This window comes from Nilaparvata lugens, chromosome 5 (assembly GCF_014356525.2).
Source record: "Nilaparvata lugens isolate BPH chromosome 5, ASM1435652v1, whole genome shotgun sequence".
In the NCBI taxonomy this organism is placed as follows: domain Eukaryota; kingdom Metazoa; phylum Arthropoda; class Insecta; order Hemiptera; family Delphacidae; genus Nilaparvata; species Nilaparvata lugens.
The window spans coordinates 60,921,553-60,946,802 of record NC_052508.1 but is presented as its reverse complement, the minus strand read 5'-3'; the positions used below and the strand labels follow the sequence as shown (position 1 = coordinate 60,946,802).

The 25,250-nt window shown below is 34.8% G+C and overlaps 1 protein-coding gene across 3 annotated transcripts in view; it reads right to left on the bottom strand.

Moving 5' to 3' along the window:
• LOC111048774 (dual specificity protein phosphatase 15) overlaps positions 1 to 23,316 on the bottom strand; it is a 70,255-nt gene extending 46,939 nt beyond the window's left edge. The window contains exons 1-2 of one of the 3 annotated variants that reach the window (XM_022334741.2): positions 22,865 to 23,316; positions 5,847 to 5,960 (exon numbers count right to left, since the gene is read on the bottom strand). In XM_022334741.2, coding sequence (XP_022190433.1) covers positions 5,847 to 5,906 — 60 coding nt within the window. In that variant the 5' untranslated portion in view covers positions 5,907 to 5,960; positions 22,865 to 23,316. Of the gene's footprint in view, positions 1 to 5,846; positions 5,961 to 7,680; positions 7,773 to 22,864 lie in introns of those variants that run through there. The other 2 variants (XM_022334740.2, XM_022334743.2) reach the window with 2 other exon arrangements.
• Between the last annotated feature and the right edge of the window lie 1,934 nt (positions 23,317 to 25,250).

Below are 25,250 nucleotides of genomic sequence, written 5' to 3'. Positions count from 1 at the left end.
ATATTTTGTAAACAGCGGTGATGAGAAGAAAGATGACTTCTACAAAAAAGAGTTAAATAGGAGTTAATCTCATACAAATAAAGGAGTGAGAATCAATTAACACAGAAAGTCCTGAGCTATCTCCCCGAGGAACCACTTACAATTGAAAACAGTTTAAACTGTCTAGACTTTGCACCTTTCAATTTTTGCACAGTTTCAACACTTGTTAGAATTGCTTTGTAGAGTAAATTTTGAAATTTTCTTGAAAGAGCTTCAGGGGAAAATTGTGAAATATAATGCAGGAGTTATAACAACAGATTTCATTAAAGATACTTGAACATACAGGAAAAAAGTGACAGAAAACCTATAGTAAGGTCCACGTTATAATGGCAGTGTTTGATTAGCGATGGTATTGCTATCCTTGTCTATCATTCAACAAAGTGGATAGCGCTATCTCTTTCTCGCTTTGCTCTGTTGCCAGATTGTCTTTTAACAATGCAGAATTAATAATTAATTAACAAAAATATGTTATCTTGATTATAAGATTTCATTATTAAATTATTGAAAAATATAATTTCTTGCTTAATAAAATACAATTGATTATTATTTTAAACGAGAATGAGCAGTTAACATTACATCAATAAACCTGTATCAGCTACCGTCTATAACAGGCATTGACAAGACAGAGGATCGCAACGTTGTTCTCCCATCTTTCTCCACTGCCATTATAACGTGGACCTCAATGAATTGGATGATTGATTGATTTTTATTTTTTGCTGAGCTATGTTCCGACAGACCCAATTCCATAATCCTATTCTCAATAATTCCATATCCTACAGACCTAATTCACAAAAACAGCAATACAAAATACATATTCAGTTAATCAGATAAAATATACAAAAGAGCATCATAAAAAATCTGGTGTGGCGCACTCACACAACTTTCCTTGTCGTTATGAAATTTATCACCTGACGCTAGTGTTCCCGCGCATCTCAAGTCTACTATTCAAAGATCCAAGCCAGCTGGTGACAGGACAATAAGGCTGGAGACACACGAAGTTTGCTATCTCTTCATAGTGAATGATTTAATAGAATCAACAGTTGCCAACAGTTTGTAATTGAAATAATAACATTTTATCGAATTTCGAGCTTATTTTCACTTTTAGGTGAAAATGTTACTGAACATTAATTGAAGAGATTTTCATGCTCAACCTTTCCACTTAGAATTTTTTGTTTAAATTGTATCTAAAGCCTGATAATTGGGAATCTAAAATCAAACTTTGCATAGATGGGGCGGAGTTCCTAAAATTTTTACAGATATGGGACTTGTGGCAGTTGATAGAGCTTATCAATGACTATTTTAGGTATAAATTTGATCAAAATCGTTGTAGCCGTTTTCGAAAAAATCGTGAAAAACCCTGTTTTTGACAACATTTTCACCATTTTATTCGCCATCTTGAATTGCATCAGATCGAAATTGTTCGTGTCGGATCCTTATATTGTAAGGACTGTAAGTTCCAAATTTCAAGTCATTCCATTAATTGGGAGATGAGATATCGTGTACACAGACACACACACACACACACACACACACACACACACACACACACACACACACACAAAACCACTTTTTTGGACTAAGGGGACCTTGAAACGTATAGAAATTTGGAAATTGGGGTACCTTAATTTTTTTCGGAAAGCAATACTTTCCTTACCTATGGTAATAGAGCAAGGAAAGTAAAAATAGTAATCGGTGTGAATTCGATAACTGAGATGTAGCTGAAGGCAGAATTCAAGTCAATTTATTTATTTATTACACAATTTTCACATGGAATCACTTGATATAGCAAAACTCTAGTGATGTATGAAACGTCAACTTAATATAAATGGAAACAATGAAGAATGAATGGATGATAATACATATTACATGATACATAAGATATGTATATAATTAAGTTTCAGTGGAGATTTTTTCAAAAAAATTCCTCAATTTTATATGGGCAAATATTCAAGAGACTATATTTGAGGCTTTCTTTGACACGATCATGAGTAGCACTGTCTTGAATTCTATGTGGCAAAGCATTGAAAATTTTTATCCCCATGTAATATGGGTCTTTCTCAAGTAAAGTGAGTCTATGATTTGTGTAGATAAGGCCTCTAAAACGTGTACTGTATAAATGCGTCACCCTCAATCTGAATGAGAAAGTGAGAAACCTGCTCTCAAGAAGGAGAAGAAATGCAAAAGCTTTCAAGAGTCAGAAGAATGTTTCTCAATATGGGGGAGCTTGTGAAAAGTTTGGTATGGCTTGTGGAACGTATTAATAGCAAATCATAAAAGTCCTTTACAGTTAGGTCCACGTTGTAATGGCAGTGGAGAAAGATAGGAGAACAACGTTGCCGATCATCTGTCTTGTCAATGACAGATGTGGAGGGTAACTGATACCGGTTTATTGATGTAATATCAACTGTTCATTCTCGTTTTAAATAATCAATTTTATTTTACCAAGCAATAATTTCATAATCGATTTTCATAATCGATTTTCATAATTAAGATGGAATATTTTGTTAATTAATTATTAATTCTACATTGTTAAAAGACGATCTGGAAACAAAGCAAAGCGAGAAAGAGATAGCGCTATCCGCTTTGAAGAAGGATATACAAGGATAGCAATACCATTGCTAATCAAACACTGCCATTATAACGTGGACCTTACTATAGGACTAGAGGACTTTTTCCATACACTATTACGATTTAAATTTTTCACAGCTCCACGTTTAGTGGAACTCACATTATTCGTCGGGTTTCAATTCGAAATCGATTTTCAAGCAGAACTCACATTCTCCTCCAATTTGGTTTATTTCCACCGGCTGCAGTGTTGCCAATTTGTCACGCGATAATTTTTCCGCCGACAATTCCAGAACGATTTTCAAGTCAACTTTTCAGCTTTCCATCGTTCCGCTTCTGCTAATATTATAACTGCAAGCTCGCGATGACGACTGTTTTGGGGTCAATAGAACATCACTCTGAGTCACGCAAGTTGAGCCAAGTTGCAATAGTTTGTTATCATCGACTGAGTAATAAAACTGGTGACTGGCGAGGAGGGAATCCATTCCGCCTCATCAGGCAATTTCATAACCGAAACTGAACTATTGCGAGCGAGTTCCATAATCAGATTGTCTTCCAACTTCATGAACCTCATTAGATTCATAGGGGAGACATTTTTCCACTCATCAAATGCATGTAATGTAAAGTTCACTCTAATAAATTACTTCCATGAAGTTTTGTGTGGCTTCTGGTTAAGAGTTATATGATAAGGATAATAGTGGGTTACTGTGGAAAGAGCTTCAGGATATTTCTAGTGATGAAAATCATCAACATAGTTCTATTAGATTAGTTCTATCGACATATGAATCTCGAAATTTCTGCTGCAAACTGTTTGTAAGGCCAATTCTTTTAGATACATTCGTTGAAAGTGGACTCGCTTACAATTTTTGCACATCTTTTTTCTCCTTTTTCCTACTTTCTTCTCCAATACTTCCTTTTTCTTCTCTTCTTCACCCTTCATTCCTTACTTCTATACTCTCTACCTGCCTATTACATGGGAAACTATAGTTGGCTAGGTATTTGTCCTCCTTTCTTTCTTTTCAGCACACACCACCATGAAGCCTGTTTTTGTATTTTATTAGAAATTTATTTTTGATTGTGATTTTTTGTGTCTTGATTTATTTTATGTATATTATATTGTGTTGATTTGAATAAAATTATTGATTGATTGATATATTTACTTTATTTATAACTCCGGCCCGGCTAAGATTTCTTTCTTGGGCCACTTACGTTTCAGAAAGGACACGTTACTTCGTCTATCCCGGCTGCTAAGGTCACCGGTTCGTATCCAAAAGGAGCCCATATCTTTTTTCTAGGAATTTTCAACTTCAATGAAGATCATCCATTCAATATTTCTGATGAAATTGTATTGATTTACTTATGTAATATTGTAATTTCGTTTTTCAATAATTTCACAATTTTCACCTATTCTGTAGCAGGGAATACATCTGCTCGTATTATATAAGTCATTCAAATATTCTATCTTTAGTTGGAATTTTTGAAGCTTCCCTTCAGATCAGGGAAATGAAGTAATAAAGGCGAATGAAGTAATAATTGGAGGATATTTGAAGTGAGGAATGTTCAAGTCAAAAGTCAGAAGCGATATTGACTTAGAGATTCAAAAATGGAGTGTTTAGATCGAAATATAAAAATAGCAGAGGTAAATCAAAACTTACCACCTGCAGTCAAACCTTTGGAAAGTGTTTTGACTTTGCAAAGGTTTGACTCCAGATGGCGAGTTTTGTAAGATAGGTCATAGTTAAATAAGAGATAGATCACTAAATCAAGATCACTTGTAGTTACTTTTATCTTTTGCATGATTTACACAACCTGGTACAATTTTTTGAGGACGGAGAAGCTTCTACTATATTCATGTAGTGGTCCAACAAGAATATTGAATGAAAATCTGGAACTGCTTGCTTGGTTCAGCCAAAATAATTCAAAAGCAGAAGGAAAGTAGGGAAAGCAACTTTATAGACTCAACAAAATTATACAGGAGACAACGGGAAAGAAGATTCAGTTCTAAAAGATCTGGTTGCTAGTCTGATATATCAAGTCGGAATACCAAGTTTATTCTTCTACCTTGATGTTATTGTTTTGCTGTTGTTTCAGCTCAACTTCAACAAAGGTATATACCCCGATCCTCACCCCCACCCACTACATCTCTAACTTCAATCACACCAAGTGGAAAACAAAATAAATAATCCAGCTTATTGCAACCAGCACAAACAAATTCATTTTGAGGGGGCGACATGCGGCTTTTGAATGAAAACATGCAATTCTGTTACATGATATCTGTTCTCATTTATATTGCTACATCAGTCAATAACTTCATGTGGGTATCAAAAGAGAAATTACTCATATAAGCATCAAAACCTGAATTAAATACATCAATTTTTATATTTACTTGATGAAAGAATATTAGAATATTGTTAAGTAAAAACTTGAAATTTAAATTAACTGTATGATCTTTACTTTTCAAGTAATGGAGACTTTTGATTCCACTGTTTTTAGTTTATTCAACTACAATAATTCCATCTGTGATATTAACTTTGTTTTTTAATTATTTAGACTATATTACATGTATATTGAGGTGACATTTGTGATGTGTATATTTAATGTGTGCTGTTTGATGAAATGTTCATGACCTGTGTTAATATTGTATTATATACGGTGCATAACATGAAAAATAAAATTGAATTGAAAGTTCATTGAGAAATACAACCAACACTTTATTCCAAAAATCAAGGTTGATAAAACTCCAAAGTCCGAGAGATATTACTTTTTATAAGGCTTTCTTTCGAAGACTAGATTAGAATTAAGAGAAGAAAAATACAAATAAGATTATTGCTGTAGTGTGGTCCACGTTATAATGACAAGATTAGAAGCTCTCTTTCGAAGACTAGATTAGAATTAAGAGAGGAGAAATACAAATAAAAATATTGCTGTAGTGTGGTCTACGTTATAATGACAGTATTTGATCAACATTGGTGTTGCTATCCTTGTCTATCATTTGACAAAGCAGATAGCGCAATCCTTTTCTATATCCGCAACGTTACCAGATCGTTTAATAACAATGTAGAGATATAATTAATTAACAAAATATTGAATTTCAATTATGGAAATTGATTATTATTCAATCATTGATAATATATTTTCTTGACAAATAAAATATCATTTATTTTAAACAAGCAATAATTATTGATTATTTTAACTTTTGTTAGCAAAGGATTAACAATTCAAAGTTGTGCTATTATTCTTACCAATGACGGAGACCAGTATTTAAATTCCTTCCTCATAACTTTGATAGCGCTCAATTTCATTGCGAACGAAAGTTCAACTGTGTTGTCGGTGAGTAGATGTGGGTGAATGTTTCACTAGAAAAGTAAAAAAAATGTGTGCCAAAATGAGATGTGCCGTAGTTCGTGATACTTAATTCAATTTGATTTGACTGTGAAAAGAAAATTATTATTTAAAAATATATATAATGAAAAAGAAATGTACACACAATGATAATCATAAAAAATTCAACCAAATTACTTGAATGAGAATCAAAAATATTTTTTGTAAAATTATTGAAGAAATTAGACTGCTTGTCGTTCAATTTAATAACAGTGAAGTGATTCAATAGTGAACAGTTCGTGATGGAAAACAAAATTGAAGAATTAAAAATATTGTTCAGATAAGTCACCTGAAGTTATGGTATAAAAATCTAAATCTAATATGGTTGCCAAATATTGCTAACCATCTTCCTATACTTGGATTATTGAGTTACTTGGTCATTTATTTGTAACCAATCAATAAAACTGTAGGATTAGAAAAACAGGCTTTAACCTAAAACCACTTCAGATCAAACAAAATTCAACAGAGTTATTAAAAAATAGTGCGCAGTGAATAATTCTTATAAAAAATGTTATAAACAATATTTGAGCAAAATTAAGTCTGATTGTCCTGGTTGCAAAAATTTTAATCGAGATTTAATTCCGCAATAAGGCCCGCCGCAAAGTAGACCCACGCTAATCAACGAAAAGCAACCCACACCGTGGGATGTTTTGTAAGCCGTTGCTTGGCTTTTCCAGATATCTGTGTACCACATGCAATGAATAATCCACTTGTCAGCTGATTGATTATGAATAATTCTATAGCAATGTTTTACAAAACATCCCACGGCGTGGTTTGTTTTTTGTGGATTAGCGTGGGTCTACTTTTCGGGGGGGGGGGTGCCTAACTAGCCTAATCAAAGAAGCATTTTAGAAAAAGAAGGCTTCTTTGACTGGCATTTAATCTTGATTAAAATTCAACAGGATATTGTGAAACCCGGTTATCTTGTTACCTAGACTTGTTCCTGTAAACTTGTGCTGATTTATGGTAATAATCACAATCTACAATCAATAGCGATTACAGTATAGTGCTCACAAAATTGAGAAGCGGTTGTAGCTATAGAGACGTGATAAATATTGTCAAAATAATCGATTTGCACCCCAAAGAAGTACGTTACTCTCTCATTACATTATGATGGGTCTACCTCACAAAACAAGAGACCGAAATAAGATTTCTATGCAGCTGTAAGAAACAAACTAATCGTAAACTTAAGTGGGATCAAATCTAAGTTAATTTAGACTAATCATGAATATTTTGATTTCAAGAAGATATTAGGCTACACAATAACTACAATTTTATAAGTATAGATTTAATTTGCAATAAAATAATAAAGATACTTTTGATAATTTGAATCTAATTAAAAATATTTGTTAAAATAATCCAATTTTAGCCTAAGAAATTTCAAAAATAGTCTTTCTGTATTTTATATATAAAACTTTGATAAAGAAGGGTACGGTAAGTTACTATGGAATTATTTATCAACTAACAAATAAAGTAGCCTATATAAAATAAGTTACGTTATTAGAACATTTTGAAACCGGTCTCATCCTTCAACATTTATTGTTGTGCTGCAGTTATTAGTCTAGTAAAGTATTGTAGAATGTTACAGCATACAGTAAAATCCAAACTTGCTATTAATAACATAAACTAAAATTTATTAAATAATTAGAAGTTATTATTTGTTAACTAATGTAATAAACATAATATTCTACTCACATTGATAGGCTACATAAACCGATTTTGTTTTTATTTGAGGTTATGTAGTTTTGGAAAAGATAACGCGTGACCAATGCCTTTGCAATAGTTTGTTGAAGTTTCACTGACAGTTCACAGCTGACTGTATAGTTGGCACTAATTTGAAGGAATGCTCACATGAGCAGAAACTTGACTTGATCATGTGGGAGGGTAACTTTATTCACCACCCTTTTTTACCGTTAACCAATAGATATGAGCCAAAAAAGCTTTAAAAGTAATTGAAAGTCAATAGACTCTTCATAATGTAAATACGAAATAAGTAGGATACAACAAATTAGATTGAGAGGTGACGCAAAAGTTATTGGTTTGTATTTTTTTATAAGATGCGGTACGGTACTTGTTGAAATAGTTTGGATTGTTAGATCAATAGACGCACTGCGGGAATCAAACTATTGAAAAACTGAGAACAACAATGGAGAAAAGTGTTGTCTAAAACTTACACCGCTGTATCAACCATCGCTCTATTCCATACACCTGTCCCACACAATCTCTATAGCCTAATATTTTACCTACAAGGAAGAGGCTAAAAAGCAATAAACTGCTCACTCCTGAACCATAATAACTAATAGACTGAACTAAATTCCTAAACTAATAGAAAATGCAATATATAAAATCACAGCTGAACGGATCATTCGAACTATATAGGAGTGGTACACCCTATAGTGAGGTCCACGTTATAATGGCAGGGGAGAGAAAGATAGTAGAACAACGTTGCTGATCCTCCGTCTTGTCAATGCCTTCTATGGACGCTAGCTGATACATAATTATTGATGTAATATTAACTGTTCATTCTCATTTGAAATACCTAATCAATTATATTTTATTAAGCAAGAAATACTATATTTCAATAACTTAATTTCATAATGAATTCTTATAATTAAGATGAAATATTTCTTCAATTAATTATTAATTCTACATTGTTAAAAGACGATCTGGCGATAGAGCAAAGCGAGAAACAGATAGCGCTATCCGCTTTGTTGAATGATAGACAAAGATAGGACACCATTGCTAATCAAACACTGCCATTATAACGTAGACCTCACTATAGCACAGAGTAATACCCTACGTGATTTTTACGTTTTCATGGCAGTGAAGAAAGATAGGAAAACAGCATTGCCGATTTTCTGTTTCTGTAGAGGATACCGGTAGAGCTGACACCGATATTTATGATTATTGTTCATTCTTGTTTAAATTAGTAAATTATATTTATTCACTTAAAGCATTATATTTTCAATGATCAAATAACAAATGTTCATAAAAGACCAAATATTTTGTTATTAAATTATATTTCTACATTGTTAAAAACGATCTGGTAAAGTTGCGGAGCTAGAAAAGGATCTGACTTGTCGTATGATAGACATGGATACTAACAGGAATATGTTAATCAAATACTGCCGTGGGTCTCACTAAGGCATAGGGGACCTTTGTGGAGCTAGTGAAACCTTTCTATAATGAAACAAAAATAGACTATGGTAAAAGAAACGTACATGTGTAGCCAAATTAAACCCTTACATGTGTTTATTCACAAACAAAAATATACTACCTATGTTAAAAATGAACGTACATGTGTAGTTTAATTGAAACCCTTATATCTGTATATTCATTGTAAAGTGGAACGCATTATGGTGGAGCTGGAGTATTCAGTTGATTTCTACTATGTTATCAAATATTTCAATGTGAACTGTATTCAAGCCCGTCACACACAGAGACAATAGTGACGTCTACTAGACCTGGCAATTAGTGGTAGCAATTAAATTCGGTCCTTTGTCCCTGTTTAAACGCTGCTAATGTCCCTGTGTAATGGCGTTTCACCTCTATTGGAATCTAATAGTGGACGCCACTATAGTCCCTGTGTGCTTAGGGCTTTACAGTATCATATTTCCTTTTTATGATCACTGAAGAGACATTGGAATCTAATAGTGGACGCCACTATAGTCCCAGTGTGCAGGGGGCTTTACAGTATCATATCTCCTTTTTTATAAACACTGAAGAGACTCAACAATTATTTGATGAAACACCACCGATTTATGTAGTTACATTACAATACTATACTATCGTTATTCAATTCATTCATTCTGATTGAGAATTTTTCATAATTTGTGAAATTTGTTGAATAATTTAGCTAAAGTAACTGTAATTTATTGTAAATTAGTTTATAAGCCAGAATATATTGTAACTTACATTAATAAAGAACTCTTATCTAATCTAAATGTATCATACAAACTGGGATCAATATGAAAATAATTCACATTAGAATAATGCAAATCATTCAGTAATTTTCTAATCTATTCTCAATTGTTTGCGAATGAATAAACAATATCTATGGTAGCTCTTATTAATAGACTTTTCAATTCTTATAGGAAAATAGAAAATCACATGATATCATCTTTGGTATGCTTAGAATAAAGTCACCAAAGAATATAGTTATATTGTATTAGAATATATTTTGTCGGATATGCCTGGGATATATTCCTAGTATATTAAATTTATCAGTATTATTATTAAATTTAACGTTCTGATGAGGGCTACTCCTATTTATCTGGAAATTAAAAATAATCATAGTACCCTTTTTCGAAACTTTTTATTCACAACATGTTTCAACAAATTAATGTCATTTTATTTATTCACTCACTTGAAAATGGCATTAATATGTTGAAAAATGTTATTGTAAATAGACAACATATATTCATAGTCAACATGCTATGAATATATCAATCATCTTTATTCAGGCATACAATACATTAAGGGCCGGTTTCCGACCTAGGGATTTAGCTAAGTCCTAGACTTTGAACAGCTGTAGTAAGAAAATTGGTTTTCCAAAACGGGGCGTAGTCGCAGTCATTGTCATAGTCACGTTTGAATTAAATTTTCGAAAAACTAGAAAATTGAACACAAAATAAAATAAAGAGAAAATAATGTAAAGTTTCAGCTAATTTTAATTATTTAGGAATGTCTAATTTCGTCAAGGAAAAACGTCTCCAATTTATAGAAATGAGAAAATAAAAACTACGACTACTGTTATAAAAGCTGCAACTACGCCCCGTTTTGGAAATCCAATTTTCTGACTCCAGCTGTTTAAAGTCTAGGACTTGGCTAAATCCCGAGCTCGGAAACCGACCCTTAATGTACATGAATGCGTCAATAATTATGAAAAAATCTTAGTAGACCTAAAATAAACCTTATTGTAATAGAATTGGACTCAACACGAGCTTTATTCGACATTAAATATGTGTCTTAGTAACAGAGATAACAGATTATAAATATTACAGCTGTTTTATCATCACAATCTTCCCCCCTTAATATCAATCGGCACTCGTGGGGTATGGGGCGAGCTGGCGAAGTGAGACTGTCGATTCTCTGCCGTCGTTGTGGCGAACAAACGCATATTCAGGTTACTCTCGATTAATTCAACTTTTTCAACTTGCGATTCTTGTTTTGAGTTTTTTGTCATCTTCTTCAACCATACTGGTCCAGGTGTCAATAGCCAGGTTGGTAATGGTTTTCCATTACTTGAGTTTCTTGCATGTAAAAACATCCGCTCATGTGGTGTGCAGTTGGTGCTTGTGCATAATAGGGAACGAATAGAGTTAAGGGCATCGGGGAGAACTTGTTCCCAGTGACTGTTGTTCAAACCTCTCGATTTTAGGGCTAGCATCACACTTTTCCATATAACTCCATTGTACCGTTCGACTTGCCCATTACCGGCTGGATTATAGGGCGATGTTCTGCTGCTGGCAATTCCTTTTGATAGTAGGAAATTTTTCAAAGCTGATGACATAAACGATGTTCCTCTATCGGAATGTATGTAAGACGGTACACCAAAAAGAGAGAATAGTGATGTAAGGTGTTTTATTACTGTATTAGTAGTCATGTCAGGACAGGGGAAGGCAAATGGGAATCTGGAATATTCGTCTATAAGAACTAAAATATACTTGTTCCTTGAACTTGATTGTAGTGGGCCTTTGAAATCCATATTAAGACGTTCAAATGGTCGAGTTGCTTTGATAAGGCGGCCAGTTCCTTTGGCATAGCGTGGTTTCATTTCAGAACATGTAATACATTTGGAACATACTTCTTTTACATCATCTATTGAATATGGTAAGTTCTTTGTTTTGGTCCAATGATGGAGTCGAGTAACTCCTGGATGACACAGGTCCTCATGAATTTTTATCAGTTTCTTTATATCTGTATGGCATCCAACAGTGGCACAGACTCTTGATAGTGTATCTGCTGGTATATTCTCTTTTCCAACTCTATAAATTATATTGAACTTATATTCTGACAATTCGAGGCGCCATCGTTGGATTTTGTCATTCTTAATCTTGCTGGTTTGTTTATTACTAAACATGAATGAAACTGATTTCTGGTCTGTGATAAGTGTAAATTCTCGTCCAAGTAAGTAATGTCGCCATTTCCTGATTGATTCCACAATGGCATAAGCTTCTTTTTCCACTGCAGAGTTCCTAGTTTCAGATGTGGAAAGAGTTCTTGAGAAAAACGCCACTGGTCTCTCATTCTGTGTTAATACTGCTCCAATAGCGTAATCTGAGGCATCAGTTTCCAAAGTGAACGGGACTTTTTCATCAATGTGCACTAGAACTGCAGATCCTATTTCTTTCTTTAATGATTCAAATATATTTCTGCATTCTTCATTCAACGGGAAGTGAGTATTATGCACAAGTGGATGGATCTTTTTTGAAAATTCTTTTATCCATTTGGAGTAGTGTGCAAGCATTCCAAGGACACGCTTCAATTCTTTCTGATTTTTTGGAGCTGGTAAGTCAAGGAGTGGTTTCAATCGATCTGGATCGGGCTTAATCATACCCTGACCAATTTCGAATCCCAGAAAGGTTAAATTCTCCATAGATATTTTACACTTTTCTCCATTAATCGTGAGGCCATATTTTTCTGTTGCTCTCCAGAAATTTTCTAAATTTTCATCATGTTTTTCTTGGGTCCTTCCGCATACAATAATATCATCTAAATAGGCATAACATGATGTCAAATTTTCTTGTTCTATGATTTGATCAATCACTTTCTGGAAAGCAGCTACTCCATTTGTGACTCCGAACGGAATTCTTTTGAATTGATACAGTTTGTGTCCAACTTCAAATGCGGTGAAATGCCTTTCCTCAGGCAAGATTGGTATCTGGTGATAGGCAGATTTCAGGTCAATAGATGAGAATATTTTATATTGCGCTACCTTATTGACTAATTCTTCCATTAGTGGTAGTGGATAGACATCCAAATTCGTGAATTTGTTGATGGTCTGTGAATAGTCAATCACCATACGTTTCTTTTGGTTCTCTCTTGAAGTAACAAATGCTTGAGCTCTCCAAGAAGAATGACTATTTTCTATAATATCAGCATCTTTAAGCCGTTTGACTTCATTCATCATAAACAAGTAATCCTCTTCTGAATGTCGTCTCGATTTAGTTATTATAGGCCGACAGTCCGGTTGAAGATCACAAAACAATGAGACAGGTTCTACTGTAGCTTGGGCTAGAGCACACTTTTTAATTTCATAAGTAGGCCTTCTTGCGTCATTGTCTTCATTCAGTTGTAGTGCTGCTTTAGATCCACCGAAATCAAAAGTGATGGATGAAAAGTTCTTTAGAAAATCGTGTCCCAAAATTACACTAGCGCAACATTTGTTCAATACGATCAAAGGAAAATCATTATATTCTTCGTTCTGGAAATATATTTCACTCAAAGCGCACTCAGTTGTTTTAGTGTTGCAGGCACTTGAAGCAAATGTAATCAAATTGGAATATGGCATAGTTTTCATCTTCGATTGTACTACTAGTTTCTTATCTAAAAAATAGCTGTGCTCCCAGTGTCTAATAGTGCCAATGTATCTATTCCATTAACACGTATAGGAACAAGACATTTTGAGAGGTCAGTGCTGGTATTTGCTGCTGAAATTACTGTGGCAGATACCATTTGGTTTTTTTTATCGTTTCGTGCTCTGCATACTTTTGAAAAATGGCCTATTCGATTACAAGTTAGGCATGGTTGTCCTTTTGCTGGGCATTGGCTATTATCAGTATGATTATTATAGCCACAAAATCTGCATTGAATCGGGGTACACTGAAGGAGCCTCCACGAAGATTGCAACCTACAAGTGAAAGCAAGAGAAAAAGAGAATACTAGCCAAAGAAATCGGGCGTACCCTGGGCAACGTCAAAATGACGGCCAATCCTTCAACCACCGGACTGATCAACAAAAATCGGCACTTTTCAGAGCCATCCGTGACGATAGTGAGCTTTAATGTTGAAGGCTTAACTAGATCCAAAGAAGACTTTTTATCATTGATGTGCAGGGAACAGAAAATAGACATACTGTGTATTCAGGAAACACATAGGGACGAATCCAGACCCCGACCTCGGATCTATGGCATGACACTAATCGCAGAAATCCCCCATGCAAGATACGGCAGTGCAATATTTGCTAAAACCAATGCCCTAGTAACCTCCATAGACAGCACACACGTGGATGACATCGAAATCATCACTGTGGAACTGAGAAACTATACGGTGACATCAATTTACAAACCGCCGAACAAGGACTTTAACTTCCAAGAAACTGATAATTTCCACTCGCAAACAGTACAGTTCATTGTGGGAGACTTTAACAGCCACTCAACATCCTGGGGTTACAGAACCACCGATGACAACGGACACAAAACGGAAGAATGGGCAGAAAGAAATAACCTAACAATAATCCACGATCATAAACTACCCTGCTCATTCTACAGTCGAGCGTGGAGGCGTGGATATAACCCAGACTTGTGCTGGGTGTCTTCCAGAATTTCTGGCGAATGCGTCAAAACAGTATATGACCATATACCAAAAAGTCAACACCGCCCAATCGGTATAAAGGTATACTCAGCCCTGAAAACTCCCACTATACCCTTCAGGAGAAGATTTAATTTTAAAAAAGCTAATTGGGACAAGTTTAGCCACGAGTTAGATAATGCTGTCGCTGACCTTCCAGCCATCCCAGAAAACTACGATCAGTTTGTTAAGATTCTAAGGAAGATCTCGTGTAAAAACATACCCAGAGGATGCCGACAACAATACATTCCAGGAATGTCTCCTGAAGCTAAAGAACTGCTGGATGAATACCAGAGACTGTACTCTGAAGACCCTTTTGGCGAGGAAACAATAGAACTAGGTGAAAGAGTGACCCACTTGACAAGTATGGCCCGACAGAATAAATGGATTGAAACACTAGAACGTCTAGACATGACGCATAGTAGCAAAATAGCCTGGAATCTCATCAAAAAACTAAGTGGAGACCCTTGTGTAATAAACCTGCCTGGAAGAGTTACCTCAAACATGATTGCCCACCAATTACTCTTAAATGGAAAAACCAAAGGAAAACTAACCCGTAGGAAAATAATACGCAAAGAAGAGTCGGAAAACAAATTACTTGAACAACCCATCATGATGGAAGAACTGGATTCCGCTCTAAAAACAATGAAAAATGGAAAAGCCCCAGGCATAGATGACATCTGTACAGACCAAATTAATCACTTTGGAATGAAAACCAGAACATGGCTACTGGAACTCTTCAACACATGCATAAACACCTTTGCCTTGCCGAAAATCTGGAGAAAGTCAAAGGTGATCGCCTTATTGAAGCCAGGAAAATCACCAGACCTTGCCACTAGCTATAGACCCATATCTCTCTTGTGTCATCTATATAAAATATATGAGCGTATCATATTCCAACGAATAGGGCCTTTTATTGAGGAAAAGCTGATCCCCCAACAAGCAGGATTTCGCCCTGGGAAATGCTGTACCAGCCAAATACTGAACCTGACTGAACACATTGAGACTGGATATGAGGAAGGTACTGTTACAGGAGTAGCCCTTATAGATCTTACAGCTGCGTATGATACAGTCAACCACAACCTACTTATGACAAAACTATACAACCTAACTCAAGACTTCCACCTAGTCAGAACAATTCAGTCTCTCCTTCAAAACAGGCGTTTCTATGTGAGTCTCAATGGGAACAAAAGCAGATGGAGAAATCAGATTAATGGACTGGCCCAAGGAAGCGTGCTCTCACCTCTTCTTTTTAACATATATACCAACGACCAGCCTATAGCTCCTGATGCACGTCACTTCCTTTATGCTGACGACTTGGCCATCGCAGTTCAAAGTCGGACTTTTGAAGCAGTGGAAGGAAAACTAACTGCAATACTATCTGCCATGTCAGTATACTACAGACAAAACAGTTTAAAGCCAAATCCATTAAAAACACAACTGTGTGCCTTCCACATACGATCAAAGGAGGCCAGAAGAGAACTGAATGTTCAATGGGAAGGCCAACAATTAGAACATACAGACTCACCCAAATACCTAGGCGTCACCCTCGACAGATCACTAACATATAAAACACACTGCCAAAACACTGCTTCAAAAGTCAACGCGAGAAACAACATAATCAAAAAACTGCGTAACAGCAAGTGGGGAGCAAGCCCAAGGGTTCTCTTGACATCTGGAAAAGCACTCAGTTTCTCAGTTGGAGAATATGCATGCCCGGTGTGGTGTCGATCCACACACTCCAAAAAGATAGACGTGGCACTTAACGAAACCTGCCGTATCATGACTGGATGCATGAAGCCGACTCCCATCACCCAACTCTACAAAGCAGCAGGAGTAGTCGCCCCTAACATCCGGAGAGCCACCCATGAGTATCTGGAAAGATTTAAGCAGACTTTCGACGATAGACACATGTTATATGGGACCGAAGAACCGCCCAGCTTTCGACTAAAGTCTAGACGTAGTTTCTTGAAGTGTACTAAACCAGAACCACCAGAATGGTACCCTCCAGACGAAAATGTGGCAACAGGTTTGGATCTGAACTGGTTAACATGGAGAACCCTTAATCGTATAAGAACTGGCATGGCTCCGGTGAAGGAAAACCTGGTTAAATGGGGATACAAGCAACCGGAGGAGATTTTTTGCGACTGCGGAGATACACAGACTATGCGACACCTTTTACAATGCCCCCTACTGCCAACCCACTGCACATTTGACGACCTCTGGGAGGGAAATGATTTAGCTGCCGACCTTGCCCGGTATTGGGCTGGAAAAATTTGAAGTCCGGACACGAAAAAGTAAAAAAGTAAGTGCATTGAATCTTCTTTTGGTAAGAATTACGGACTAAAGTCGTTTTCTCGGTATTTTTATTCTCGTTTGCTAGGACTGTGTTAAAATATTCTGAACTGGTTTCGTATTCTTTAGCAATGTTTTCAGCATTCTCTAACATTCGTGCTTGTGAGATAGCGTCTTGCAAAGTTAGCGATTTCATTTCGAAAAGATGTTGTCTGATTTTCGATGATTCTAATCCGGAGATGAACGCGTCTCGGATATATTCACTTTTGTTATCGTCAGCCGTGACTGCTTGAAAGTTACATGGTAAACTTAGCCGTTTTAGTTTATTAAAGAATTGATCAATTGATTCTCCATGGGTTTGTTTTGCTTTAGATAAGCAGTAACGTGCATGTACTACATTTTGAGGTTTTATAAAGCTTTCTTCAAGAGTTGTTATAGCTTCTTCAAATGATATACAATTGCAAATACTTTCAAAAATATTCGGTGACACATAATTGATCAAAACATTCAATTCATCCTTTTTCGGGATTGAACTGTTTTTTAAGAAGTTTAAAAATGCTACCTTCCAATGTCTCCACGTTTTCGGTGCTTCATCTGAATCTTGGTCAATCGATAAAACTGTTGGTTTCAGTATTTTTCCAAGCATTTGGTTTTGCGAATCGTTTTCTCCTTCACTGACTAAATCTTGACGTTTACTCGTTTTTCTTTTCGGACCCATTTATTTTATTTTTAATGTCGAATAAATTGTAATAGAATTGGACTCAACACGAGCTTTATTCGACATTAAATATGTGTCTTAGTAACAGAGATAACAGATTATAAATATTACAGTTGTTTTATCATCACACTTATAAAAAAACCATATCCCAGATATGTCTGATAAAATATAGGTAACTATATTCTAAAGCTGTGTTTACACCAAAGTTATTAACAAAATGTTTATTTTCTGTCCTTATAAATTCTATTAGATTGAACATAACTTATAAGACACATGATGTGCATATGTGTTTGTCAAGCTCCGTTTAATCTAATAGAATCTATATAAGGACGGAAAAATAATCATTTTGTTAATAACTTTGGTGTAAACGCAGCTTAAGCATATACCAATCTATGTTGAATCATTGAAAGAATAAGACGTTGATGTTGTCAATACCACAATTTGATTTTGTAAATTACAGATATGTTCATTAGATATGGATGAGAATTATTTTGATTTACATCACAATAATTAATGTAATTAGTAGCGAAGACCAGACGTTAATGAGCCCTGTTTCGGGAAAGCCTTGTTCTGAGTGGTTGCACCGTAGCCACTTATTTTGAGAACATATAACGTCTGCGTGCAAGGGACCGTGTATGCGAAGGAGAATCAATTCAGAGCCCTTCTTCTTTGAAATCAATATCGACCTACAAAACGCTTGCAAGCAACCGTTTAAGAAGGAGAAAGGTTGTTGAGGGTTTTCAGCTATAAACTTTCCCAGCAACGCTATTCCGCGGTCGAAAATCCTCTATACTCTCTCACTCTTACACCATATTTGGCTCAGTGCCTCTCACAGCTGAAGAGTGAGAGAGGCTCGAATGTATCTTGTAGAGCTAATCGAGGTCAACGTTTGAACAAAGACTGTGTTAAGATTGAACGACTCGGGGAAGAAAATATTGCAATTATTCAATTTCCAGCCAACTCATAATTACTTATTTGTAAACTTTGATTGTCTGTTTTATTTAGGGCTACTTGAAAATGGCATTAATAGCCGAAACATGTCGTGACAAAATAATTTAAGAGGGTACTCAGATAAATATTTTTATTTATAAACTTTGATTCTGCTTTCATCCACTTTTGAACACATTTTTAGTTGAGTTGAGCAGTTGGACATTTCCTCACTGATTTTGAATCAATTTATTCTCCTAGATCCTTCAAAACGATACAGTTTAAGCTTGAAATAGCCTGTATTCGTATAAAAATAGAATATAAATTATGTTAAAAATAAAATGATGAAGTATATCACATACAATACGTATACTTTATGTATTTTGATAACACTTTTTGGATATACCAGTATTGGTGGTGCTATTATCCCTAGCTTGCAAATAAATTTGCAAAAAATTAAGGCCGTCCGGCTCGCAAATATACAGGGGTTCTGACCACAGCTTTAGCTCAGTGATAGATGCATGAATATTTTCACAATAATAAACCACCATGGGTTTAAGTAACTGATAGTTAACAATTCTTACCGCTGCTCTCTTGAAGATATTGAAGAATACCAGTAAGGAAATCAAAAAGATAGTCAGTGACTGATTTACAGTAACCATAATTCTATCTAAGATAGTTTGTTTTTTTCTGAATTATTTTATTGTATGTCAAACGTGACGTCACAGTATGTATCTGTACTTTTTACTACGTGAAAAATTAATATTTATTTATTAGGTTAGCACAAACAATACAAGGATCGGAAAAGAAATAACAGGCATATTCTTCTTCGATAATGATATTCAAGAAATTCAAGGGAAATGACCTTATAACTGATGGCTATTAAAGACATCAGAACTACGTAGGCATTCATCCCTCCCTTGTAAAAAATTAATCGCTGATGGGAATTAAGCAGACTTTTATTTAGAATTGTTTTGGGGTGGATTTATGTGAGCCAGCAGCGAAATGCGGCAATTGACAAGCAATTTCCGTAGCCCCAATATGTGATCATCAGTTAATGGAACTGAAAACAATTGCTCTATTCCATCCGCAACTCTGATTGTGGAATTGTTATTGTACGTATTGTTGCCGCGAAGGCATCAATGTATGCTTTTCCTCTCAATTTCCTCAGCAAGCTCTGCTTTCACTCATCTGCAATCCGATCTCACTCACACACTCTCTCTCACTTCTTTCTACACCCAGAGCTTCCTATCTCACCCACTCACTCAGTCCCTCTCTCCCGCTCATTCTTCTTTCCACACCCGGAGCTTCCTCTCTTTATAATCTCTGCACTGCACTTCAATTCTTTTTTCCGGCTCATCTATAACCAACAAGAGGAATTTATCCAACAGGTAGCTCGATTGGAAAGCTGGAACCTTCTATTTCTATTATTTATTCTCGACTGCAAGATGACTATCGAGGTGGAGCATTTGTTTTTGCAAATTCTGTTCTGAATACTCTAATTATTGCACAGTAGACAACTAAACTCTCCATTATCATTGAATTGTGATAAAGTTTTGGCATCTCATTAAAACTAAAATTTCATTCAAATTTCAAACTCACTTTTTATACGGTTTTATTATTACTCGTCCACACAAACCAATAAGGTTTTCCTGATAGCGCCAATAAATTTCAAGAAATTTAATCATTACGGTACGTAATTTTTTTTTTTACTTTCAAATGATTTTTCTCAATATTATGTATATTTTTGAGGCAATAAAATTGATTTGATTTATACATGAAATACTTCTTTTTCATTCAAAGTCATCTTCCTGTCCAGCAGGTTGAGTTTCATATCACAGCTAAAATTTATTTTTCCTACAGTTACGTTGAAAAGTGGCCATTGCTGCACTGATTACAGAACGCAAAGAATCACTTTTCCGCTCTAGTGCGGGAAAATTTTTTCTGCACTCCAGATTTGCAACATGGCAACGCAAAATACTCAGTAGGTTATATGGAGCAACAGTGCAGCAAAATCAAAATGAAGTTGGTAACAGTGACTGGGCTGCTATAGTGAGCAGACGTGCAACGAAGCACAACCAGCAACTTATTAAGTATATATTATAACCAAGGACAACATTTTTATTCAATTTGACAATAAATTAATGTTTTTATCAATAATAAAATTACACAGAAAAACATTTGATGCATTTCAGGCAATTTTACCCATAATTACCCACTTTTCATATACAATGGTAACTGTAGGAAAAACTTAATGTGAAATACGTCCGCAAAGTTCCTCTGCTGCACTCAAGAAACCATTCCGCCCTCGCCTACGGCTCGGGCGTAAACGTTTCTTTCGGTGCAGCAAACTGTCACTTTGCGCACTAGTTGCACAAATAACTATATTCGATACATTCATTGCGGGAACTTTTTCATTATGAGTGCAAGTCCTAGAACGCACGGTAATTTCCTATGATACACAATCAATCATTCGTTATTATGAATGATTGGGAAAGAAACAAAGTAGCTTTTAACCCAATAAAATGGCATATTTTTTCTTCTTCAATGTTGTCTACTGTACCATTCAAAGCATCAAGATTCAAGCTTTTCATTAGTCTTCAAAGATTTTGTTTCGTGTCACCAATTATTTATATTTATAAATTAGATGAACCAATTTGAAGGCACGTAGAAGGTATAAGTTTTATTATGGTGCTTACTGGTTCTAGAGAATATAGTGTATGTGCATGCTTGATTCTGAACTTCAATGTGGAATTCTTTGCATAAATAAGGTACATTCTTCTCATATTAAAAGCATGCCGAGTGAAAACGTCAATTGAATTTTCTCACGCACATAGTGATCGCTGTGCGTGGGCGATTAGATAAATTGTCATAAAAATAAAAATACAATTATTTCCAGTGAAGCTAGAGGGGTGATCTTGGCATCTGTTGCTTCCGCGTAGTTCTTTTAATAAAGATAGGAATACAGGTCTTAGTACACCATCTGTAAGGGTAAACGAATATCACTTATTTTTCTAGCTACTGTTTCAATAGAGACGTTAATAATTATCAGAATTACATAAGTCAGTATGTATTATCTAATTTCAATAATATATTACAAATTGAAAATGAAATTTCCTCAATCCAGTATGTTTACTAGTGGATGAATATAGAGGGTTGTTAGAGTTACAAATTTAGAACAATATTAAAAATAATTTGAGTGTATGGAAAGTGATGTTGACTGTTGTGGTGTATTTTTTTAAAATATCATTATTGTTTGTAGTATGACTTCTTGAGATTACATATATCATCCTTTCAAAAATATTCCAAGCAGATCACTAATTATTGTTTCAGCGGGAAAAACATAGAGAGAAAAGCATTACATTTGGACTAGCAGGTAACCTATGCTCCGCAAGGGTTCAATTAAAAACATGACAAACTGAAAACTTGAAGACTTTAAAAAAGACCTGTAAACATCCTCGGTAAATTGAGATTCTATACGCACAATTTCAACTTAATCAGTCCAGTAGTTCACACGTGATGATGCGTCATTCGTGAATTTACTATCCTATAAGCCAATTCTTTCCTTTATATTATGAAATAAAAATAGTTTACTGTTGAAAAGGATGATACATACAATCTCAAGAAGTCATACTTTTGGATTATTATTATTATTAGAGTATGGCTTTGAATGGTGGGGAGACCCAAGGGTAGTTCCACCTCGCCGTATATAGTCCAAAGTTCCCTAATGGGAAACCGGACACTAAGGTTATAGTGAGTACAATTTTTGGATGAATATTCAACTCTCTGGTAACTGAGTTATTGGATAGCATAACCTATAATTTTTATTCATTTATAACTCTACCTTCATTGTATTATTATTCATCCCAACATCACCTAGGCTTAAAATACTTCTAGAAAGTCGCCTTTGTAAAATTATAAATAAATAAATAAAACCATTCTTTCCTTTACATCTATTAATTTGAATATAAGGGAAGTGATGTGGTACTTTCATTTTTTAAATATCATTATTGTTCGTCGTATGACTTCTCGATATTATAAATCACCTTTTTCAACAGCATTCCAAGAAGATAACTAATTGATTCAGCGGTAATGAGTAGACCAGAGAGAAAAACATGACACATTGACATGTTTAGTCAAGATATTATATGGTAGACTATCAATTTTTAAACAATAGTTGGAACAGGAAGTCATGATGGAAGCAGCTTGAGAGTGCAATGAGTTCGGGAAGCTGTAAATGAATATAGAGAAGATGAATGAATGAGTTGTGATAGTGCAGTATTGTAGTGCAGCATGAATGATTAGCATGCCATGCCGATTGTCTAGGATATAGATAACAGGTTAGAGCATGCATGCATTGAGCAGATACCTTGTTCATGCCATTCCCCATGGCGGGAGGTGGCTACTACTCTGCACCACTGTCACATTGTGACTGCTGGCCAAATCTAGCTCGGAGCCGGTCGCCGGCGTTCACTCCCTTCTCAGGGAAAACAGAATTTCCCTTTCACGCGTTCCCCGGCCGAAATTTCCCTCGCTCTTTGTTCATTCATTCCTGCATCATGTGAGTCCCATAAAGGGAGGGAGCTGATGAATTATTTCCGAATCAAACGGAAGTGATAAATACAAAATACGAACAGAACGCTTTCAGTTTCGATCGATGCCTCTAATCAGCTGGCAAACATAGGAACATTTGGATGTCATCGTGCTGAGACTTGACTGTTCTGTTCACTTCAATGCCTGACAATGTGTTTCTGTTACAAGAAGGTCAATTGCGAGTGCAACCCAATGGATCCATCTTAAATTTCTTTAAATGGATTCCTCCTTAAATTTAAATTGATTTTTTATGTAATTAATACTAAAAATATATATATAATCTATTTTTATTTCATTTACCGTATGTATAGCGCAATATTTTTTATTGTAACACAGCTTTATTGTAAAGTCGGAACATGTAGTGATGAATAAAATTAAGTTGAAAAAGGTACTTTGATTTTGTCTTTTTTTCTTTATGACTACTCTTAAATACAAATTTAAGTACAAATTTAAATTTTTTTGTATAAATAAAAATTGAAAATCTAAGTACCCCTTTAAAATTGTTCAATCACAACATGTTTCGGCTATATAATGGCATAATTATGATAATGGCATTATATAGCCGAAACATGTTGTGTATAACTTTAAAAGGTTACTTGGATTTTCAATGTTTATTTTCATGACAATAATATATAACTACTATAACAATAGCATACAGTGACAGTGAGTTCGCAAGATCTCTAATGTTTGGCACAAGGATAAGTAATTCCCTTCAATAATTACAAAAAAAGTTTGGACAGTTTTTCTCTCGATTTAAAGTTCAAAAAGTTCTCTCTCGATTGTGGGTAATTAATTTATCTACATATACAAGCTCAAGGATAAACATAATAAAAAATAACTTACATACAATTCCATAACCCACAGATTTATTGATAATATTACACAACAATATATAAATTAATTTTACAGTCATATCAAATAGGATTCTTATACCTTTTGAAGTAGGTGATACAGTTGATGTTGGTATCTATGATACGCTGGAGGTTCAAGATATTGCTAACTTCAAGCCGGATAATTATTTAAATAGTAATACAGAGAGTTTACTCAACTTATTGCATATGAACATAAGGAGTGTTAATAAAAATTTTGATCAATTTATATGTTACCTGAACCAGTGTGAAACAAAATTTCATGTGATAATTTTATCAGAAACATGGATAACTGAGGACTCTCAATGTAATTTTATTATGGATGGATACCGAACTATATATAAAAAATCCAAATATTCAAGAAGCGATGGTATCTGCTTGTTTATTGACAATTGCATCATAGACTTCGAACTGATTGATTTAGAAATAGATAAAGCTAACTCGATTGCAATTACATTCACATTTCTAGATAAGAAGTATACGCTGTTGTCTGTCTATCGCTCACCTTCACTTAATATTGTTGATTTCATAAACAGTTTCGACTCTCTTTTGCAAAATACTAATAATGGAAATACATTTTTGGTGCTAGGAGACATGAATTTGAACCTATTAGAAAATTGCAATCTAACGAACGAATACTTGAGTGCTGTTCATTTAAACGGATTTAAATCCTACATAAATATACCAACAAGAATTCAAAATAATACTAAGACATGTATTGATCATATATTTCTCAAAGATAAGAATATAAATCCTGAAAACATATTAGCAACTGTAATCGAATCAAATATTACTGATCATTTTTGCACAACCATCCATTTAAATCAGAATAACATAAAAACTAAGAGTATTTCATCGACTAATGATTATAAGAAGTTCTTAATATCCATTCTATTCAAATATCTATCCTTCAACTTATTTGATGAGAATAGATCAAAGTATTTGTCGTAGAGGTATTGAACGCAATCTGAAACACGAATAGAAATACTACTGTTTAGTACATATTCTATGAAATTTTGAAATATAATAGATTTTATATATTATGATTCTGTAAATTGAGTAAGTATTAGGGTAAAACCACGCTAAAGCGGAGCGGAGCGTGGCTTGGCGTGGTCAGAGCGTTCATGATACACACAGGAAGTGTCAAGCGTCTAGAAAATGGCGTTTGTCCAAGTTTGCACGGACATTACTTTGTGAAAACAATTACTTAAAGTATTGGATTTTAGCTAAGCCTGCAAGGACAGAGTAGGTTTATGAAATTAACTTGAATCGTAGACTATTTGTTGAATATTA